This window comes from Marmota marmota, unplaced genomic scaffold, assembly GCF_001458135.2.
Source record: "Marmota marmota marmota unplaced genomic scaffold, marMar, whole genome shotgun sequence".
NCBI lineage: Eukaryota > Metazoa > Chordata > Mammalia > Rodentia > Sciuridae > Marmota > Marmota marmota.
The window spans coordinates 314,063-333,305 of NW_025999946.1; the positions used below are offsets into that span (position 1 = coordinate 314,063).

At 51.1% G+C, this 19,243-nt stretch overlaps 1 protein-coding gene and 1 long non-coding RNA gene across 2 annotated transcripts in view; one reads left to right on the forward strand and one right to left on the reverse strand.

The window, feature by feature from the left end:
* Positions 1-48: 48 nt before the first annotated feature.
* On the reverse strand, positions 49-6,765 carry Ppif (peptidylprolyl isomerase F). Its single transcript, XM_015504585.2, has 6 exons — positions 6,484-6,765; positions 5,162-5,192; positions 4,560-4,648; positions 2,792-2,888; positions 2,226-2,301; positions 49-1,025 (listed from the first exon to the last, which is right to left on the reverse strand). Exons 1-6 carry the CDS (start codon positions 6,676-6,678, stop codon positions 890-892), a joined length of 624 nt encoding a protein of 207 aa, XP_015360071.1. The 5' UTR covers positions 6,679-6,765; the 3' UTR covers positions 49-889.
* The window catches only part of LOC125616466, a 21,860-nt gene continuing 8,732 nt past the window's right edge, over positions 6,116-19,243 (forward strand). The window contains exons 1-2 of the long non-coding RNA XR_007347090.1: positions 6,116-6,531; positions 12,503-12,786. This is a non-coding gene — a long non-coding RNA (uncharacterized LOC125616466). The remainder of the gene's footprint in view (positions 6,532-12,502; positions 12,787-19,243) is intronic.

Genomic DNA, 19,243 nt, shown 5'->3' on the forward strand with positions numbered 1-19,243 from the left:
TTTTTTTTTTTTTGCTTCAATTTCTTTCTAAATCCACAGACACCAGTCTTTTGTAGAAAATAGGATTTATTATCACATTTAAGGTGAACACTGAATGTTCTAGAAATCTTTTATATACATCATCAGTAGTTTCAATTTATTCAACACACATAAAAAGCAAAGCCCACCAGGAAATACTTTCCTCCTGAGGACAGGGCACTTACAAGCCACTTCCATTTTTGACAGTGATTCACATTGACTTGGCACAGCTAGCAATAGGTTTGTTCCCAGAGTCACCTGCTTCCACCCGCAGACCCTCCTCAAAAATGAGAGCAGCAAACCAACAGGATTCACAGTGATGGAAGGAAAGGCATCTTGGGAGCTTCTACAAAAGCCCTGAGTTATGTCTCAAAGGTCAGGCTCTCAGGTTCTGAGTCCTGTGCCACCAACTCAGTCACATCACAGCATGATATAGTGTCACAGCTTCATTTCTAGGCAATTTTATAAAATTATTACAATTAGGAAGACAACATTGAACAGGTATCATAGCCCTTTTGCAGCAAGTGGTTGTCCCCCAGGTCAAGGATAAGGTAGAAACCTTCACTGGACGCTCACCTGTCACCACCACCACCCATGACACAGATGAACTTGGGCTGGGCGATCATCAGCAATGCTTGATGAGGGGTGTGTGGCCTGATGTCATATTAGATGCCCAGAAATGGGGTCGTGAGGGGGAACATCAGGAGAGTACCCTGGGGTCCTGCGGAGGGGTGTGTCCCCAAGCCTTCCTCAAGCTCACACACAATGACAGCGGAGCCAGCACTGGCAGCTCTTTGGGGCACCTCCGCTAAGAGCCCTGGGCAGTAACCTGGACAAGTCCTAGCTGCCATCCCAGCACCTTGGCTGCGGGTTAGCTCAGCTGGCCACAGTCTGTGATGACAATCTTCTTGGATGTCTTCCCACTCTTTGAACCAAAAGATTCAATTTTCTTCACAACGTCCATGCCCTCTTTGACGTGGCCGAACACAACATGCTTGCCATCCAGCCTGGGGTGCGAGACAAGCAGACACAAGAATAGCACAATGTCACTCAACAGCCCAGCCACTCAGTCATGGGAACATCTGCCAATTCTGATAGACCCCACTGATTCACTCCTGATGCCCCCAAACCCTGCTGAGCTCCCCCAACACACTCCAGCAGTTGCCCAGTTCCCAAGACAGGTTCTGCCACACACACTGAGACCTTGCCTCAGGCCACTTGGCCTGAACCCTGGTAACCTGGTCTCTGATAAGTGAGCTGTCTGTGACAAGTGTTCTGCCCGGGGAGATGATGGGATATTGAACTACACTGAAGTAAGATGTCTACACAAGGGAACCTCTTTCACAGTCAGGAACTGTGAAACGAGAGCCAACATAACAGGTGTGGAGGGACACAGAAGCCCTGAGCAACTCTTGATTTGAGAAAGTTCCAAGAATGTGAAAGGCCTGCTCCAGTGAAGTCAAGAGTGTAACAGCCAAAGGTGGAAGTGGAAGGCCCATTAAAGGCTCCATGGAAGGAGAGAAGACGGGCAGCAAGACAGACCGCCCAGCCCTGATGTCCCATCTTTCTTGATTGAAAGGGAGAGACTAGGAGGTGTGCATCCCACCTAGGAAATCCTGGAAATGAGCTTAAGTCTTGGCTCCCAGCCAGCTGTTGGGCCCCCCCAACCCCAGTGGCCCAGGGCTAGAACACTAGGGACTCCGAACAAAGAAACTTATCTCTTAATAGAAGATTTGCCAGGGAAAAGACATCCCCGGAGCCCACAGGCATGTGGGAAAGGGGGCCAGAAGGGAGTTATCTACAGGCCTGAGCTAACACAGGGCTCGATGAAAACCTGCCATGAAATCCAACCATCTACTGCGGTGTTTTCCAAGGTACAGCCCATGATGAGGAGTGGTGGCTTGGACTAAACCAGGGGGGAACCTGCTTCTACTCAGGCCAAGGTGAGCCCTGCTGGCTGCGGCATTTTCCAAGAGCGTGTGGCAGAGAAACCCTCTTGTGTGTGGGCGCAAAATACACAGCAATGACAGAAGTCTGATTATGACAGAGTTGTAGGACAACCCGAATTCTCCCTCAATCCTTTCACTAACTCTCTCATATAGACACACAGGAGAGGGCTAGTGTCCCAGATGGGACATGCACAAAGTCTCCTCCCTCCCTCCATAAGGGCATCCCTCACCCCAGAGGGCCTGGGGTGGGGAACTCACCAGTCTGTCTTTATTGTGCAAATGAAGAACTGGGAGCCATTGGTGTTGGGGCCTGCATTTGCCATGGACAGAACACCTGTCAAAACAAGCAGAGGTGAGCCACAACACCCCAGGGGGCATCTCACTAGGAAGCCATTCAGAAGAGACAATGGCTTAAACCACATCAAGGACGTCTGAGTCTGCAGATCAGAAAACCAGAAGAGAAGCAGGCCCAACATGCCTGCCCTTGCTGCCTTCAAGGAAAGGGCCTTGGGGAAGCTCTCAATGAAAGAGCTGAGCAGGATCCCCAGTCCTGACTTCTAGACTTTTCCACACTCCACCATGGTCTCTCAGGGGATAACATGCAGGGTTTCTGCTTAAAGGCCCTCCCCATCCAGGTTCCCAAGGGGAAGGCAGTATTCCAAAGTCAGAACCTGGAAGGAGAAAACTCCAGGAAAACCCAACAGGCCAGAGTGCTAAGCCACCCCAGGGGACGCTGAAGGAAGGGAGGGGCACCCTGAGATCAGACTGCAGCCTCCTGGGGCCGCAACTGGGAGCTTAGAGAGGAGGACAGCAGTGCCACTCACCTGGCCCCACATGCTTCAGTGTGAAGTTCTCGTCAGGAAAGCGGCTCCCGTAGATGGACTTGCCCCCAGTGCCATTGTGGTTGGTGAAGTCACCTGCCTGCACAAAAGCACCCTCTAAGTGGTCCTATACCAAGCTGGCGGGAGATGGTTCTCTGGCACTGCCAGCAGCCCCCAACCCACTCAGGGCCCCCCCAGCCTGATAGGCATCCAGTGAAATGAGGACTAGTAAAATAATGAGGAAAATGAGCAAAAATAAAGTATAGTTAAGTATTTTCTGTTATAACAACGACCCTTGAACAGTGAGCTTTTTTTTTGTCTGAGGTAATTTGTAAGTAATCCTCCAATGAACCATTCTGGACTGTTTCTTAGTGACCCAGGATTTTCAACATACAGCTCTTAGAGGGTAACAAGGAAGTAGCCAGAGGCCATGTTCCTGAGTGTGGTCTAGGGGAACAGCAGCTGGCCGGGGTCAGTTCCTGAGGCTAATCACATTCCCTGTCCTGGCTTCATGTCCAGGGGTGCTGTTTGGAACACCCAGAACAGGGTCCCCCAGGGCTGGCATCCTTCCTCAGAGATTGCCTAAGATCCAGGACTTCCTTGGAGTGCTCTGACCAGAATAATCATGTGACTGCCCTGTGCCAGTCTCTGGCCATGGCCACACTGCAGTTTTCCTGAGATGTGATACTCAGGTGAACCAAACAACCTACCCAGTCCAGCTAAAGCATCCACAGATGCCTGGCAGGTGTCCCCAGACATCAGGTCTGGGTCTCTGAGGGCCATTACCTCATGCCACAGAAAGCTCTCCAAATTTGGAAGTCCTTATCTTGACTCAGGATAGCCACCTTAGCTCCTGCTTCACCCCTCAGCCAAAGGAAGAACTGTAAGCTCTGCAGCAGAAAGGCCAAAGGGCTGGGCCCAGCTGGGCCCACAGCCACAGCCCTGTCTGCCCTTTTCTGCCCTCACCCCATTCAACACATATATAGGCATCACACAATGCCAGGAGCATCGGACCCAATCCACTGCCAGCCACTGGGTCAGGGTGGAGGGAATGGGGATGGAATTCTGGGCAAAATTTCAGAAAAATCACACCATCCATGCCCCTGCCTTTAGGCTCCACTGGCCCCAGGACATTAACCCCTGACTTTGAAGGTCTGCCAAAGAGAAGGCAATCCCAACACTGCCCAGGTCCTGACCCCTGGGAAGTTCTTGCTGCCAACCCTAATCCCCAAGCCTCTGACACAGCAATACTAACTCTTTTGAAAAACGAGTAAGACATATTACTAAAAAGCACATTCACTTAACAGAGAAAAATGTCCTTCATGGAACAGAAGCTCCAAGTTCAGGCATGCACATTCCTCTCTGCACCCTGTCTTCCTCCTCCTACCTCTTTCTCTCCATCCCCTTTGTCCAGTGTTCAAGGTATTATGCAAAAGGAGAAGGCCAGGGACTGCTGCCCCTTCAAAGCCTTAAGGTCCATTCCCTGTGCGCATCCATACCCCAACCCAGCTTGTCCCTTGAAGCCATTAATCTCCCTATGCAGCTAGGCAAGGCCATCCTGCCACTGGCCCCATTGCCTAATTTCTGGGGCAGGCAAGGGTCATAGCAACCCGGACAAGCTGCGGCCTGTCAGAGTGAAAGGACAAGGCAAGAGAGCAATGAGAAGAGCCCTCTGCCCCTGACCTTCTACAACTGGCACCCACACTATTAATGTTTACAATAATCCTTGGAGGCAGCTCCACATGCAAAGAGGCACAGAGGGCTGTGTTACCTGGCACATGAAGGAAGGAATCACCCTGTGGAAGGTCGAGCCTTTGTAGCCGAAGCCCTTCTCACCAGTGCACAGGGCTCTGAAGTTCTCTGAGGGGTAGAGGGAGAGGCAGGTCAACCAGATGAGTCCCCAACCTCAGGGACCAGCAGCCTTGGGTCCCCCAGGAGGTGAGCTGGAGATTGGCAGACCCTGGCCCACTTCCTGGATCTGCTCTGCCTGATTCACCTATGACTGGGACAAGTCACTTCCCTCTCTAACCCCAGTACCCAAACATGTGACAAGAGTATACAGTCCTGGCTAAGCTAACCAGGTCACAGGGACAAGGAATCCCAGGGCTGTGGGCACATTGGGCAGAAGGGAGGAGTTGTCTCTGGGAATTTACATGTGCCTTCCACTGGTTCTGAGGGTCTCAGCTACTACCAGACAGGCGGGCAGAGCCAACATGAGGCTCAGAGAGAAAGAAGGTCACCCCATGGCACCCAGCAGCTGAGCTTCAAGTGGAACTCCCACCTGATCATGGTTTCTGAGCCAAAACACTTCCCACCAGCCCACAGGACTTACTTCACCTACTCCCTTCCATCTGGACACTAAGTTGCCCTTACCTGCTGTTTTTGGTACAACATCTGCTTTTAGCTATGGGGAGAGAAGAGGGACAAAAGAAGATAGTTAGTCCAGAGGTAGGCGCAGAAAGGAGCCTCCTCACCACCCTAATCCCACAGTGGCCAAGGAAGTGTGAGAAAGAACCACATGGCCATTCCACTCCTGTTACTCCAACCCTCCCTCCAGGAGGCAGCCTAAGCAGTTATCATTTCTGGCAGCCACTTCCTGAACCCAGGGCTGGGAGGAGGCAGCCTCAGTTTCCTAATTTATCAGAAGGGACTAACAATATCACCCTGGCCCACTTCCCACTTCCGGGGCAGAACTGACAGAGGGACTGGCCCCAAACCGTTAGAGACTCAGGGCCTAGACTAGGAAGATGCCAGTCCAAGCTCCTGGATGCACAGATGGGAAACTGAGGCCCAGAGAAAGGCAGGAAGGTATGGGTAAGGAAGGGAGGTTGGAGCTCCACCCAAGGAGGCCGCTTGCCTCTCAGCTTCAAAGATCATTCTTACAGTAAATGAGGGCAGGGAGGATACTCCCCATTTCCCAAAAGAGAAATAAATAAATAAATACCAAGGATTCCCAGGAAACCAGATAATCCATACTAACTGACCCCTTTATTCAAAGTGGGGATAGGCTAGGGCTTCCTCTCCATTACTCTGTAGATCATGTGTTTCTTGCTTCTGAAAGGGAGAGAGGCAGGTGCTGAGTGTCCACTCCTAGAAGGAGGCTAGGACTGGGACTCCAGGCACACTGCCCCATTCTCAGGAGCGCCATCCCGAGTTCACCCGGTGGTCCGGCCGTGGCCTGCTGGGCACTCACCACCCAGAAGAGGAGGGTCACGGCCTAAGCCACTTCTCCCTTCCATTACCCAGCAGCCCGCGCCTCGAGTGTGGGCGGGACGGCTGCGCAGACCCAGGGAGCACCTGGTGTTATGCAAGGGCTGCCACGTGAGCGCCCAGCGGGCCTGCGGCCGGTACCAGACCGACACCTGGGAGCTCAGCGCACAGACCCGGGTCTAATGGGCCTCGGCACCCCTCCCCCAGCCCGCCGGCAGCGTGGCGCTGGGCCTTCACCCTCTACAGGCTGACCTTGAGCTTCGACCTCCCTACAGGTCTTTCCTAACGCTTCCACAATTCCGCGGGAGGCTGCATGAGACTAAGCTGATATACCTTCTCAGAGAGGGGGAAACTGAGGTCCAGGGCCCGGAGGTGGGAGGCTCAAGGTCATCAAGCGCGCCGGGCACAGCAGAGGGCCGGGGTCCAGGGCTGCCCCAGGACGATCCCGCACGCCCAGGCCAGCCCTGTCGGGGCGAGTGGCTTACCTCCAGCACCACGCGGCCGAGTGGCTGCCCATCGGCGCCGACATCCAGGTACACAAGCGGGTTCCCGGAGGAGGAAGAGGGTGGGTTGTGGGCGCCGCCGCTGCTGCAGGTGCGGGCAGCCGAGAGGCGCAGCGGCGCGGAGCGAGGGACTGGGAGCAGGCCAAACAGGCGGGAGCCGCAACGCAGCGCCAACATTGCGGGCGCGATTGGGGCGGGAAGCGATGCGAGAGAAGACTACGGCAGCAGAGGTCACACTCCCAGGAAGCGATCCTTGATGACCGCGCGCCGCCACTTTTATTGGCCCGGCCGGCTTCGAGGCTCCGCCTCCGTCACACCCCCTCCAGGCTTGTCCGCGGGCGACCCCTGCTGGCCACATAGGACGGGGCAGCCAGTTCGTGGAGCTGAGGAGCTTCAAGTCTCTTGCACAACCATGCAGCTCCATTTTTATGAGGATCTCAATAGATTTTTAAAATTTCCTATTTTAAAAGGAAAAAATCCGGGATGGGGTTGTGGCTCAGTGGTAGAGTGCTTGTCTAGCATGCATGAGGCACTGGGTTCGATCCTCAGCACCACATAAAAATAAAATAAAGATATAGTGTCCACCTAAAACTAACAAATAAATATTTTAAAAAATGAATAAAAGAAAAAATCCTGACTTCATGGTTAACTGAAAATATGACCATCCATGTTTTTCTTCTAATATAATGGAAGTCTACCTTTGTGCCCTGTATATAGAGACAACTCAAGCCAAATGACCCCCTGCCACCACTCTCCCCAGAGGTGCTGCAGACAGAAATACAGAAAGATGATAGCACTGAGAGTTAGAGAAAGGTGGAGATCAGAGAACTGATTAGAGAGGGATAGGGCAGGTAGGAGGAAGCAGATAAGCAGAGACATCTTGCAAGTTACCTCACAAAGTGACCACAGGCCTCCTTGTCCTGATCTGAGCCTATCTCTAGATGCTTCTAGAGACCAGACCCTCTTCCAGAAATGCACTGTGGTCCTACAGTGCTCCTGCCAGGTCCAAAGCCCTCTGAGGCTGACTCCTCCTCCCCAAACCCACAGACTGACAGCTCTGGTGGTCCACACAAGCCAGGCCAGGCGGGTGGCGTTCCCTCCCACCAACACTCACCCTGAAATAGAGAGCTCCTGTCCAAACTCACAGCACCTGCAGGTAGATGCACAGCAGCCATCCCATAGGGAGTGCAAAGGAAAGTGACAAAACATGACACAGAAGAGAAGGGACCTCAGAGAGGGGGACCACAGCAGGGGATTTAAACCCCAAATTACTTCATACAACCTGGGAAGCACAGGAGGCCCTTAGTAAAAGAGTACCAGCAAGGGTCTGAGAGGGAATCTGGGCTCACCCCTGTACTCTGCTGATGAGAAACTGGCCCAGAAAGAGCAGTTTTTTGACCCTAGAGGATCCTAGAGTCCCGCTACCAGTCAGTGCCAATCCTTCCAGATACCTAGTAAAGGAGTGATGATAACCCTTACCCTGCTTTCTAACCAAGTCTGTTCTAAGGGGAAAAAATGAAGGAGAAAGAGGAATTAATCAACTGTTAGCACTGTGCCCAAGAGTGTTAGTAATGGATAATGTAGGCCAACTATTTGGGACTTAGGACCCAGACAGCTAGGAGTGTCAACTGCAGGGGCCCAGAGGCCTGAGGTAACAAGAGAAGGAAGCAAATTCTTGGAGGCAGGTGGACTTGAGCTGGGACCTGCTCTGGACTAACCTACCCCAGTCCTTGAGTCAGCTTATGGGAAGGGGTTGGGCAGCCATATGCTAGGCAGAGCAGTGTCCTAGCCTCCTGAGCATGCAAGCTTGACCCCTTTTCTGGAAATTCACAACCCCCTTGTCTATATTTCTGTCCTAGCAGGAGTCTGGGCATTCATTGAAGCCTCAGTGGGATGCTGCCTAGGTCCCAGTCCAGCTTGGGGCCTCACTTTGCCCTGGGGAGTGGCCCCTCTTTTCTTGTGATTGTGTCCTGAAGTAAGCAGGCCTGAATGGGGCACCCACTTGCTCCCTACCCCACCTAATCCCTTAGTGTGTCGCCCAGACCCCTCTAATATTCAGACACACTGTAGATTTGAGGGAGGGCAGTGGCTCATCTCCCAGGCCCTGCAGTGAAGCTTTCTGAGAGCCAAGGCCCCCAGCAGCCAACCCCAGCCCCTGAGCTCACACAGCCCCCGACCATATCAACAGGGGTCTTTGGAACACTGCTCTCTCTCAAGCCTGCTCTTAGGACCTTAGTTTATTCCCCACCCTGATGCTGCATGAGCAGTCCTACCCAAGGAGAGCTGCTATCATTCACACAACCACTTCCACTCTGTATTTCCCCAGCCCTAAGCTCACCTGCCTATCACATCTGCCTGAAAGGCAACCCCATTTACAGATGGGAAACACAGGCCCCAAGAATTAGGGGAGTGAATGGCCCAAGGACGGTGTTGGAGCTGCGCCCTATCTGTCTGACTTCAGGATTGGGGTTATTGCATGTCAGTCCTCCTTGCCATCATCAAGGAGCTGGGAATTGGGACAGAGTGGGGTAGGCAAGAGAGAAGTCTTGGACAGATGGCCCAGAAATACAGAAGCCGAGGAGGTAGCCAGGAGCTATGGATCTCAGGGATCAGGGAGAAGGTTTCCACTGGGGGATCATCTCTGACATGACTGTGTCTGAGAGAGAGACCCAAAGATATAAAGAGGTGATTCTAGAGGGGAATAAGCCAGTGCCAACCCAGACAAGGAGAGGTCAGGGCACTGATATTGAGCATGAGCCCAGAGGCCTGTAGAGGCCCAATCACAGAGCCTGGAGGCCAGGCCAAGGTCAGAAACTGTTGGATAGCACTGGAGAGCCACAGAAGGTGCTATGCCCCCACCCCTAGCTTTCTTCCTTCAGATTATTTCTCCTTCCCTTTTTGGAAAATCAAACATCATCATTGCCTCCTGTCTAAGCCAGAGAAAAGTTCACCTTCCCCACAGGCTTGGTTGATGTCATCCCTATCTGTGCTGTCCTCAGTGGTATCAGGAAGAGAGACAGTCCCCAGGCTGAGCCATGGCTGAACACATGCTCAGCCCTTGAGGACACTGGGCCCAGGTGAGATCATGTAGGTGTTGGCACTCACCTGGCTCCCCAGCTATTTGTGACTCTGTGTCATCCTCAGAGACAGCAGTGTTTCTCCCCACTTGGCCCGCGTGACTTCTTGTCCAGGGTGCGGATGGTTGTTGCCACCTGGGGATCCTATAACTGTGCCTGTAAGGCTTCACAGAGTGGCAGTGCTGGGCTCAGATTCATGTTTGGCACCTGCAAACTAAGGTGCTTGTGGGAGCTGGGCAGGTGACATAACTGTGATACCGGTGGAGAAGACATAAGTAAAAAGGGGAGGGGACACTCTATCCAAATGGCTAAGGCATAACCCAGTTAAAGGGTCATTGCTGCCAGGCCAGCGCTTGTAGGTGGGACTGTGGGTCCAGAGTAGCCAGCCAGGTGTTCTCATTCTCCAGTAAAACCTGAAGACTTCAGATGTCATGCAAATCTAAATTTTAAATGTTGGTAACTAATTTTAAAATAAAATTAACCACTAGTGAGCCATAAACAACATATCTGCAATCCAGATGAGGCCTCAGGGACAGGAGTTCCTAAGTTCTGAGGGAGAGAACTGAAGCTCAGAGAGGTACAGTGACTTTTCCAGGTCACACTGCAGGGCAGTAAGTACTAGGACTGTAGCCAAATCCCTGTCTTCCCTCTTGCCAGGGTCCTTTTTCTTCCTGTGTCTGGGCCCTGAGCTTCACCCTGGGTATAGGCAGTTAGAGTGCAGTGTGTCTGTGGCTACAGGCGGCTGTTTGCACAGCAGGGGTGAATGTCCTGGGGTGTGAAGTTAGGGTTGTGCTAGAGAGGGCCTCCAGGGTGAACCAGGGTGAAGGCAGGCAAACCTGCTCCGCACAGGGTGAAGTTTTTGTCCTGAAGGCTGCGTTTGCTGTCAGTGTCAAACTCTGAGTGCTGTGGCCTGGGCTGCTGCCTACACAGTAGTCTGTAGGTAGTGGAGGCCTTCATCTCTCTTGGTCCTGCTTGAGGGGCTTGGGGTCTGAGCCAGCACCTGGCACAGAGGTTCTCAGTGACCCTGCTGAGAGGCGATTGTGATAGCTTTGCTCTGGGGCTGCTCCCCTGGGGAATCTCCAGGCTTCATGCAGTTCATATGAAAGCTGTAACTTGTGCTGGCTTCCAGGACCCAGATCAGTATGGAGGGCAGGGAGAGGCCAGGACCTGGAGTGGGCAGGGTGTCCGCCTTAAGGTCCAGGGTGGTGATAGGCACAATGATCAGGGAGACACCCCAAGGGGAAGAGTCCAACTGGGCCTTACATCACTCACCTGTGTGATCAAGGTCACCGCAGACCCCCAGGGGGCTCAGCAGGGAATGGCTCACACTCCAGCTGCCTGGTTCTGACTCAATCTCCCCAGCGCAGTTACCCAAACTCAGAAGTCCAGGGAGCTCACCTTCCAGTCTCTGCATGTCCACTGTGGGCTGGGTGACCCCAGGGACTGAGAAGACTTCCTGAGAGGCCTCCACCTAGGGGAAGAGCTGCGGGGACTGGAGAGACAGGCGGCTGGGAAAGGGAGGCTGTCCACCAGCCTGGGCCTGGCAGCGTGGGCTTTGGAGATGGCAGAACTCTGATGCAGACCTGGCTCCCCACTCCTTCCTTCATGAAATGAACCCATGGCGTCCCTCCATCGTATTCTCTGAGCCCCTGCCATGGGCTCCATGCTGGTCTAGGTTCTGGAAATAGGTGATCGATGGACCCAGGGGCAAACTCACATTCTTAGGGAAAAGAGAGAACAATCAAAAGACTTCCAGAGAGTGATATGTGTTACATCAAATGTGTTACATTGCCATTTGCTAGAGTGACTGAGTCAGAGTCCCTTCTAGGGAGGCTCCAAGTGGCCTGACCACAGAGGGGACATTCGGACCCAGTCACAGGTGGCTGTGTGAACTCAGGGAAATATTCTGCTTGTTTTTGTTTTGTTTTATGCCTCAGTCTCTTCATATGTAATGACGAGTTAATAACACCTGCCTCGATGAATTGCTCATACTAGGAAGAACAACATTACAAAGGCCCTTGAACCTACTAGGAGCGCAGGGAATCAATGAATGAATGAATGAATTAGTGAATGGATGAATGAATACTGCCCAGCCCAGGCCAGCTGAGGATTCAGAGAAGGGCGATTTGCATGGATGATATTGTAACTTATGGTGGGATCCTGTGGGGGTTTGTGGGTGGGTTTTTACTACTTCCCATCCCAGGCTCTCCTTAGAGAATTAATAATGCCATCCCCGCTTCTAACTGGCATATGACATTTGGAGTCTTCCTCACCTGAAAGTATACTCACTCAGTGTCGTGGCTGCTGCTGCTAGATTTTTGTTTTGTTTTGTTTTGGGTACTGGGGATTGAACTCAGGGGCACTCAACCACTGAGCCACATCCCCATCCCAGGCTTGTATTTTATTTAGAGACAGGGTCTCACTGAGTGGCTAAACACCTCACCATTGCTGAGGCTGGCTTTGAACTCGAAATCCTCCTGTTTCAGCCTCCCAAGCCGCTGGGATTACAGGCATGCGACACTGCGCCCAGCTGTGTCTTCTTTTGATCCACACAGTTTGTGAGGCTGGCTGGGCGGGGTTGCACTCTTCTGATAGAGTAGGAAAGATGGGGGCTCCAAGTACATGGGGGTGGGAGAGCAGCCCAAACAGCCAGTGTTTAGGTTTGGGTTCTCTCCACTCTATAGAGAAAAAGTTGTCATGCACCCTTTCCCCATTCCCGCCCTTACTGACAGTCTCTAAGTGGCTCCCAGTGATGCCTGAGAGCCTGGTGCAGTCCCCTGGCCTTGAGTGCAGGGTAGATCAACTGATCCAGATTCTAATGCACACAGTACAGCTGCATTGATGGGTCCGTTAAAGGTTTCAAAGTGACTGATTCCTACTCTGAGTGTCCTCTCCATCCCCTCCCCCACCATCTCTCCATACAGAGACACACACATCACCAGCTCCCATGTCATGAGGACACCAGGCAGCCTATGGGGAGGTCCCCACAGTAAGGACCCAAAGCCTGCCAGCAGTGTTCTTGGACATGGAGCTTCTGCAGCCTGCCAGTGGCCTCATGGATGGACTCAGAAGTGGATCCTTCAGCTCCAGTGGAGACTTGGGATGACCACTGCCCCAGCCCATAGCTCTGCTGCAACCTCCTGAGAGGCTCTGAGCCAGAGGCGCCCAGCAGCTAGCCCACGCCTGGATACCTGCTCTGCAGAAACTGGTAATCCATGATTGTTGGTTTAAGCCACTAGGTGTTGGATCATTTGCTCGGCAGCAATAGATAGCTAATACACAAAGCATCCCACCCCCACCCCCAGCCACAGCCTTTTGAAGATTCCATTGCCTCACACACAGTTGATTGCTGATCTGCCATCTCAGCAGCTTCAGTCACCAGCTGCTTTTGGCAGAGACTCCACAGGCACAGTCAGGGAGAACTGGCCTTGCAAGACAGGACTTCCTTGTCTTGGTGGAGACAGGGAGTAGGCTGGCTCATTGGTCTCATTCCTCTGAAGGTGAGTGGATGGAGCTAGATGGAAGGAGCTAGAGGAAGTCTTCAGCAAGGGGGCTCGAGCCTCATTTTGCAACTCTGCCCTGGGTTCTATACAAAGGCGACACCCTTGAGCCACAGGAGATTGTTAGCCCTGTCTTACAAGTAAAGGGATGGCGGCATGGAGAGTGTAGCTGGGTTGTCCAGGTTCACACTAGGCAAAGTGGAGAATGGAATTCTGTCTTGGCTCTGTCTTTCTTCGGGACTTGGTGGGCTTCCTGTGGCTCTCTGAGATGGATTATGGCAGACTTCATCTAGTGCATGAAGTCTTTTTCCAGCTAACCTTACATGGTGCTTAGTAATATAGATCTATGGTGCCATCCAGTCCTAATGATAATGGCACAGGAGGGTCTCTGGTTCCCATGTGATAGATCCCAGGTGGCTGAGTTGGACTTGACCCCTTGGCTGACTCCAAAGTCTGCACTGTCACCCACTGCCCAGGTCTTCTTGCCCCAGGGAGTCTACCCTTGGCCTCCAGCCCTGCAGTGCCAGCCTCCCACACTGGGCGGGAATTGTGTAAAGAGCTCAGTGCTGTGGGTTCTGTACTGCTCAACTGTACACAAACCCACAGCACTGGACTGTTCACACAGCTCCCACCCAGGGTCAACAGGAAAAGGAGCTGGTCAGCAGGACCCAAGACATCCCCAAGCCAGCCTAGAGTGGCCCTTTGTGCATGCTTCATTCCCACCCTTATTTACTGTTTGCTGATTTTCAGTGGCTTTTCTCAACACCTCATTATCTAGGGAAAGGCCTGCGCCCTTGCCAAGGCTGGCTTGCTCAAACTTCACCTGACCCTGGGCTCTCCACCCAGGGAGGCAAACAGCCATAATTCTGCAGTCTCCTCTCTCTTTCTTGGTCTGTTGATTGGCAGAGTTTTCTTGAGTCTAGGGACCTGACCCTATTAATCTCTACTTACTAATTCTGAGAACTTTCTTTCCTCTGTTGAAATAAATTCTCTTCTAATCAACGATGTTTGCCTTCCCATCGATATTGCCCACCATTGATCACAGGTGTTTATCTCTTCTTCCAATTAAAATAAGCCTTAAGTGCTTGATAACAAAGAACAGCAATTTAATAAACTGCACTCAGCAAGTGTTTATAATGTTATTTATTAATTCCTACATGGCCCTGGAGAACTAGCACTAACTGCTCTTTATATATGTGGCCTCCAAAGCTGACAGAAGTGTCACAAGCCATTCCAGATCACATGGACCTTCCTTCATGTTAAGTAAATGGCCAAGAAGCTGGTATTTGGTCCTGCTCTGCCTAAGCCTAGACTTTGGCTCCTGCCTTAAACATGATCTCTAGTGTCATTAAATTGTAGCATAAAATGTCAGAAGGCCAGACTGAGAGAAATCTCAGTTTATGTGACAAATGTCTCAGATTTTAAGTGAGCCGTGGCTCAAATAGTTGATTGACTCACAGGCTATATTCCTAAGACAATGTCCATGTCACAGGTCCTGATATTTGGCTTGTCCAGGCACATCTGAGGAGCACAACAGAGGCCTCAGCTCCATGGGGGCAGCCTTGCAAATTCAGCAGAAGTCCCAAGGAGATGGGGCAGGGATCCTGTGAATCAAGGGTATGCAGAGCAGGTCTGGCTTCTTTGTTCACTAGAGGAGCAGGTGGGGTGGACATAGTGCCACCTCCAAAGAGATGAGAGGTGCATTGAGTCAGATGCCACAGCACAGAGGTCCCATAGCCAGGTCCAGTGGAACCAGATTTGGGTTACTTTAGGTGAAACAGCTTTCTGTCATCAATGGTGTCGCACAACAGTTTAATAAGTTTCCCGTTGCTGGAGGTGTGCAAGAGATGCCAATCAGAGATGCCCCCAGAGTATACCTACCCAGTGTCGTGACCCAGGAGGTTCCTTCCAATTCTAAGACTCTGATTTAGTTCCCCTAAGTCAAGGCTGCCTGGGGAAGAAGAAAGTTCAGTATATGATCTCAAAGTGCAATATCCAAGTCCTTTGTTGACATCTTGGACAATAAAGTGTAACATGAGAAATAAAAGCCAGAAGAGAATATTGGTATATGGTTACTGGTTTCAAAATGGTTCAAATTTTCTAAGCATAGAAGCAAATGAAAGGAAGTATAAGGGAAAATGTGGAACTATTTGGTGGTCTAACTTTACTACACCTGTGCTTCAAAAAGCGCCACTGGCCTCACTGGGGCAGAGTAACCTGGCCTTCTGTATTCCTCACTGCCCTGTTCCCTTGTGCTCCAGAGCAGGTGTACCTCAGAAATGAGAACAAAGATGTCAGTATTTGGCTTTGATCTTTCAAAAAATTCCTTAGGACCTAGACCTGCTTTGGAAACTACCCATGAATGTTCAGCCCGTCTTCCCATCTGGCCTCTACCTCGATCTTCCCCCAACCTGCCAGAGACCCTCAGGTTGGAGGAAGAAGAGAAGGGCACAGAGTGAGACCCACAGAGGGAGCACGAGGACCCCCAAATGAGAAATCTGAAAGCAGAGGTGACTGGCGCTGAGTGGGTTGAGCCCAGGGAGGGATCACGCCTCCTTTTCCTGATGGGTTTAGGAATGTTGTGTGGTGTGTCTGGGGTCAGCTCCAGTACTCCCCCAGCCATGGTATGGCAGAGGCAGCAAGGGACAGATTTCCTGGAGACCCAAGAGGGCACAGAACAACCCACAAGCCTAAAGAACCGAAGGCCTCAGAAATAACAATAGGGGCTCTGCAAATGGACCAGAGCCAGATGGAATGAAGGATGTTGCATGACACCAGAGGAATCAAGAAGGACAGCTGTAACAGATGCCCTCAGCCCTGCCATCTGGGCACCTCGGGAGTCCCCAGGAACTGAGAGGCAATGCCAGAGAAAAGACAGGGCAAGGGGCTTCACCCAAATCACTAAACTTGTGAAAGAAAATTAGTTAAGTTATAGAAAAGTACATGATTAAATGAGCAACCAGGGAAGATATCTGGGATATATGTGTAACTTTAATGCAAAACGATTCATGGAAATCAATAAGGAAAATTCTAATACTATAACAGGAAATACCTAGAGAGCATGATCAGGCCATCCCCACAATGCCAGATATTGATGATCAATAATTATAAGAAAAAGAATGTTGGAACTCTCTAGAAGTCAAAAGCAATGTCCATAAAAGGGATGTGATGTCATTTGGCATCACTGGCCTTTTTCATTGTTCGTCATTTATCTTTAAAATACCTCTTGCTTGTTCGTGCTTCTCTGTGGCAGCCCAGGCTCCCTCAAGACTGCCCCATATGGCACCTTGAGGATGCATGGCTCACACCTCTGTCTGCAAGGAGCACCCAGTCTGCTGCACCCTGAAATCTATGGCCCAAATGTCTGTCCCCAAGCCAATGGCTGAGTGTAGCAGGCATCCTACGGCATCCCTTCCTGGGAGACACAGAGCCCTCTGATGGCCAATTTTGGCTAGTGGGCTCCTCAAAGGGCATCCAACCCAACCAGATTTGGATCATGATCCTGAAAGATACAATCCCAAACACCATCATCCCAATTGTTGAAATCCCCAAAGAGCAAAATCCCTCAAGTATAAAATCCAGAAAGATCAAAATCTCAAAAATATAACTCAGGAAAGAATCATTTAAAAAAAAATCTTTGAAAGACTTTTGTTTTCATCTAAAAAAAGAAATTTATTGAGAAACATAAAAACATGACAGAGCTCTTCATAGACCTCTTTATACAATAATATAGGCAATAATAGCATGCATACTCTTTCAAGCATAGAGACTCAGGTATTCTAACAACAGTCACAGGCATAACAGTTGTGAGCAGACAAACTACATTCATAAATAGTTGGACATGGTGGCACATGCCCGTAATCCCAGCTCAGGAGTCTGAGATAGGAGGATTGTGAGTTCAAAGCCAGCCTCAGCAACAATCAACTCAGTGAGACCCTGTCTCTAAGTAAAATACAAAATAGGGCTGGGGTCGTGGTCCAGTGGTTGAGTGCTCCTGAGTTCAACCCTTTGTGCCCCAAAGTAAATAAATAATGGAAAAAAAAAAAAAAAACGTGATGGGTTGCCACCATGTGTGCAATTGTCTGAAGAGCTGAGTATTCAAGAAAATTTTATCTTTCACAAGTGTAGATACACACAATTTTTTTCTCTATGTTTATTAAGGAAGTTTTGACATTTTTACAGGCATGCACAGTGCCTGAACATAAAGTCAACATTGTGATAATGTACTTTGCGTGGTCAGATTTGCAAAAGAAAATACACAAATGAATTTGAACTCTCTAAAAGTCTTTATATGGTTTACATCTTCAGTATTGGAAATGATTTGAAGATGAACTACACAGCATGGAGAATTGTAAACAATGATGCTGACAATTTAAAATAATGGGAAAAATCTAAAAAAGGAAAAACTAAAAAGAGCATTCAGCCTGTGACACAGTGGGTTCAAGGGATAGGTCACAGGCAACTGCACAGAGCTGTTCCCAGGAGTGGGTGGACCTTCACGATCTTGCTTGATACCTGCTTTTCCCCCTTTCTTTCTTTCAGGGCACGGCTCTCACCGGGGAGTCTGCTCACATTCATTTGAACGTGGTGCTGTTCTTTCTGAAATTCTTTTCTGATTCCCTCGCTGACATGACTGTTCCCTATTACATTTTCCATCTTCTATGCCACGACTCTGTGGCCGTGGGTACAGAAGCCCCCAGCCCCCAAGCACTCACTCATGTGCAGACCAAGAATGTGCCTGGAACCGCCCTGGTGAGGGGAGCTCAACTTCACTGCACAAGATCTTCTTATCCCACTGTGCACATAATGATTTTTCAACCAGTCAGTAACTTCACTGGCGGCTTCAGGCAAATGTGGCTTTAATTCATTAAAAGCCCCCAGAATCTCATCAGCTGGAAGGAACATCAATGCCGACAAATGAGGCATTTTTAAACTCAAGTTTTCATAGCTGGCTTATTGCGTGGCCAATGCCTTCCCTGGGGCTCAGTTTCCTGCCCTCTTCTGTAGCCTCCCCCCACTCCCTGCCATAGGAATGATGGTTTTCAGGAATTGTAGTTTGCAAAATATTCCGGATTTTAATCTTCCAGGACTGTGACTTTCAGAATTTGAATTTGGGGGAGTATGGTATATGGGATCAGCTCTTGGGATCATGATCCGCACCACACACGGACCCTCCTTCCTCTCTCCCTCCCTCCTGCCTGCCTTCCTTCCCTCTCTCCATCACTCAAGGTCCCACATGACTCATTGGGACTGTTCTGTCTCCTTCTCTTTCCCTCTTTCCTGCCTTGGTGTCTGCTTTCTGGAGGGGCCCTGCTAACACCCACCCTGGACTGGCTTCCTGCCTCGGGGGTCCATGGCCAGCCAGGTGGGGCCCTGCTTAGGGAAGACAGAATGGACTGCAGGATGGGCAGGGGTAGCCTCAGACGGTGACTCTGGTCTGCCCCAGCCTGGGCCCCCCTGAGGACAGGCTATGATGGGGGAGCCCCACCCTACCCCAGCGTCCTCTGGCCAGGCCCACTGCCCAGTGGTTCTGGGCCTGCCGGAGAGTCTGACTTCACATTCGAGGTGACTCCTATAGGTGCTGTTGGCTCTCTGCACTCTTTGCTGCTGGGCAACGAGTTCTTTTCTGAATGGAGACCCCCCGGGACCACATGCCCTAGGTCATCATGGATCATCCTCCTGGATTATGAGACAATCTGCTCTCAGGTCTCTGTCTCTGCCCCCAGGTCTCTGTCTCTGCCCCAACTCTGTGCCTAGAGCAATAGTTCTAAAGCACAGCCATCACCCCGGGAAACTCACAGAACACTCCTCACCTCCTGGAGTCAGCAGATTACTCCCTCACCAGCCTCTGCTGGGCATGGAGGGAAAAGGGCTGTGGGCTCTGACAGCCTGACCTACAGCTGGGCTGCCCCCTGACTTTCAGGAAGACCTTGGGAAAGTGACTTTACATTGCTGTTATTAAAACATTCTCTGAAGGTGGCTGCCAGGGTCCAAGGAGATGCGACAGGTAAAGTGCTCAGAAGAGTGAGCAGAGAGTCCACTCTCAGCCTCTCTGCCTGATTGAGGGCCTGTCATTACTGGCAGGAGTAGATGTGGCCCTGAGGCCCCAGGTAGCAGAGCCCTGTGAGGTGGGCCAAGCTGGGTGTGGAGAGGTCAGGGAGGCAC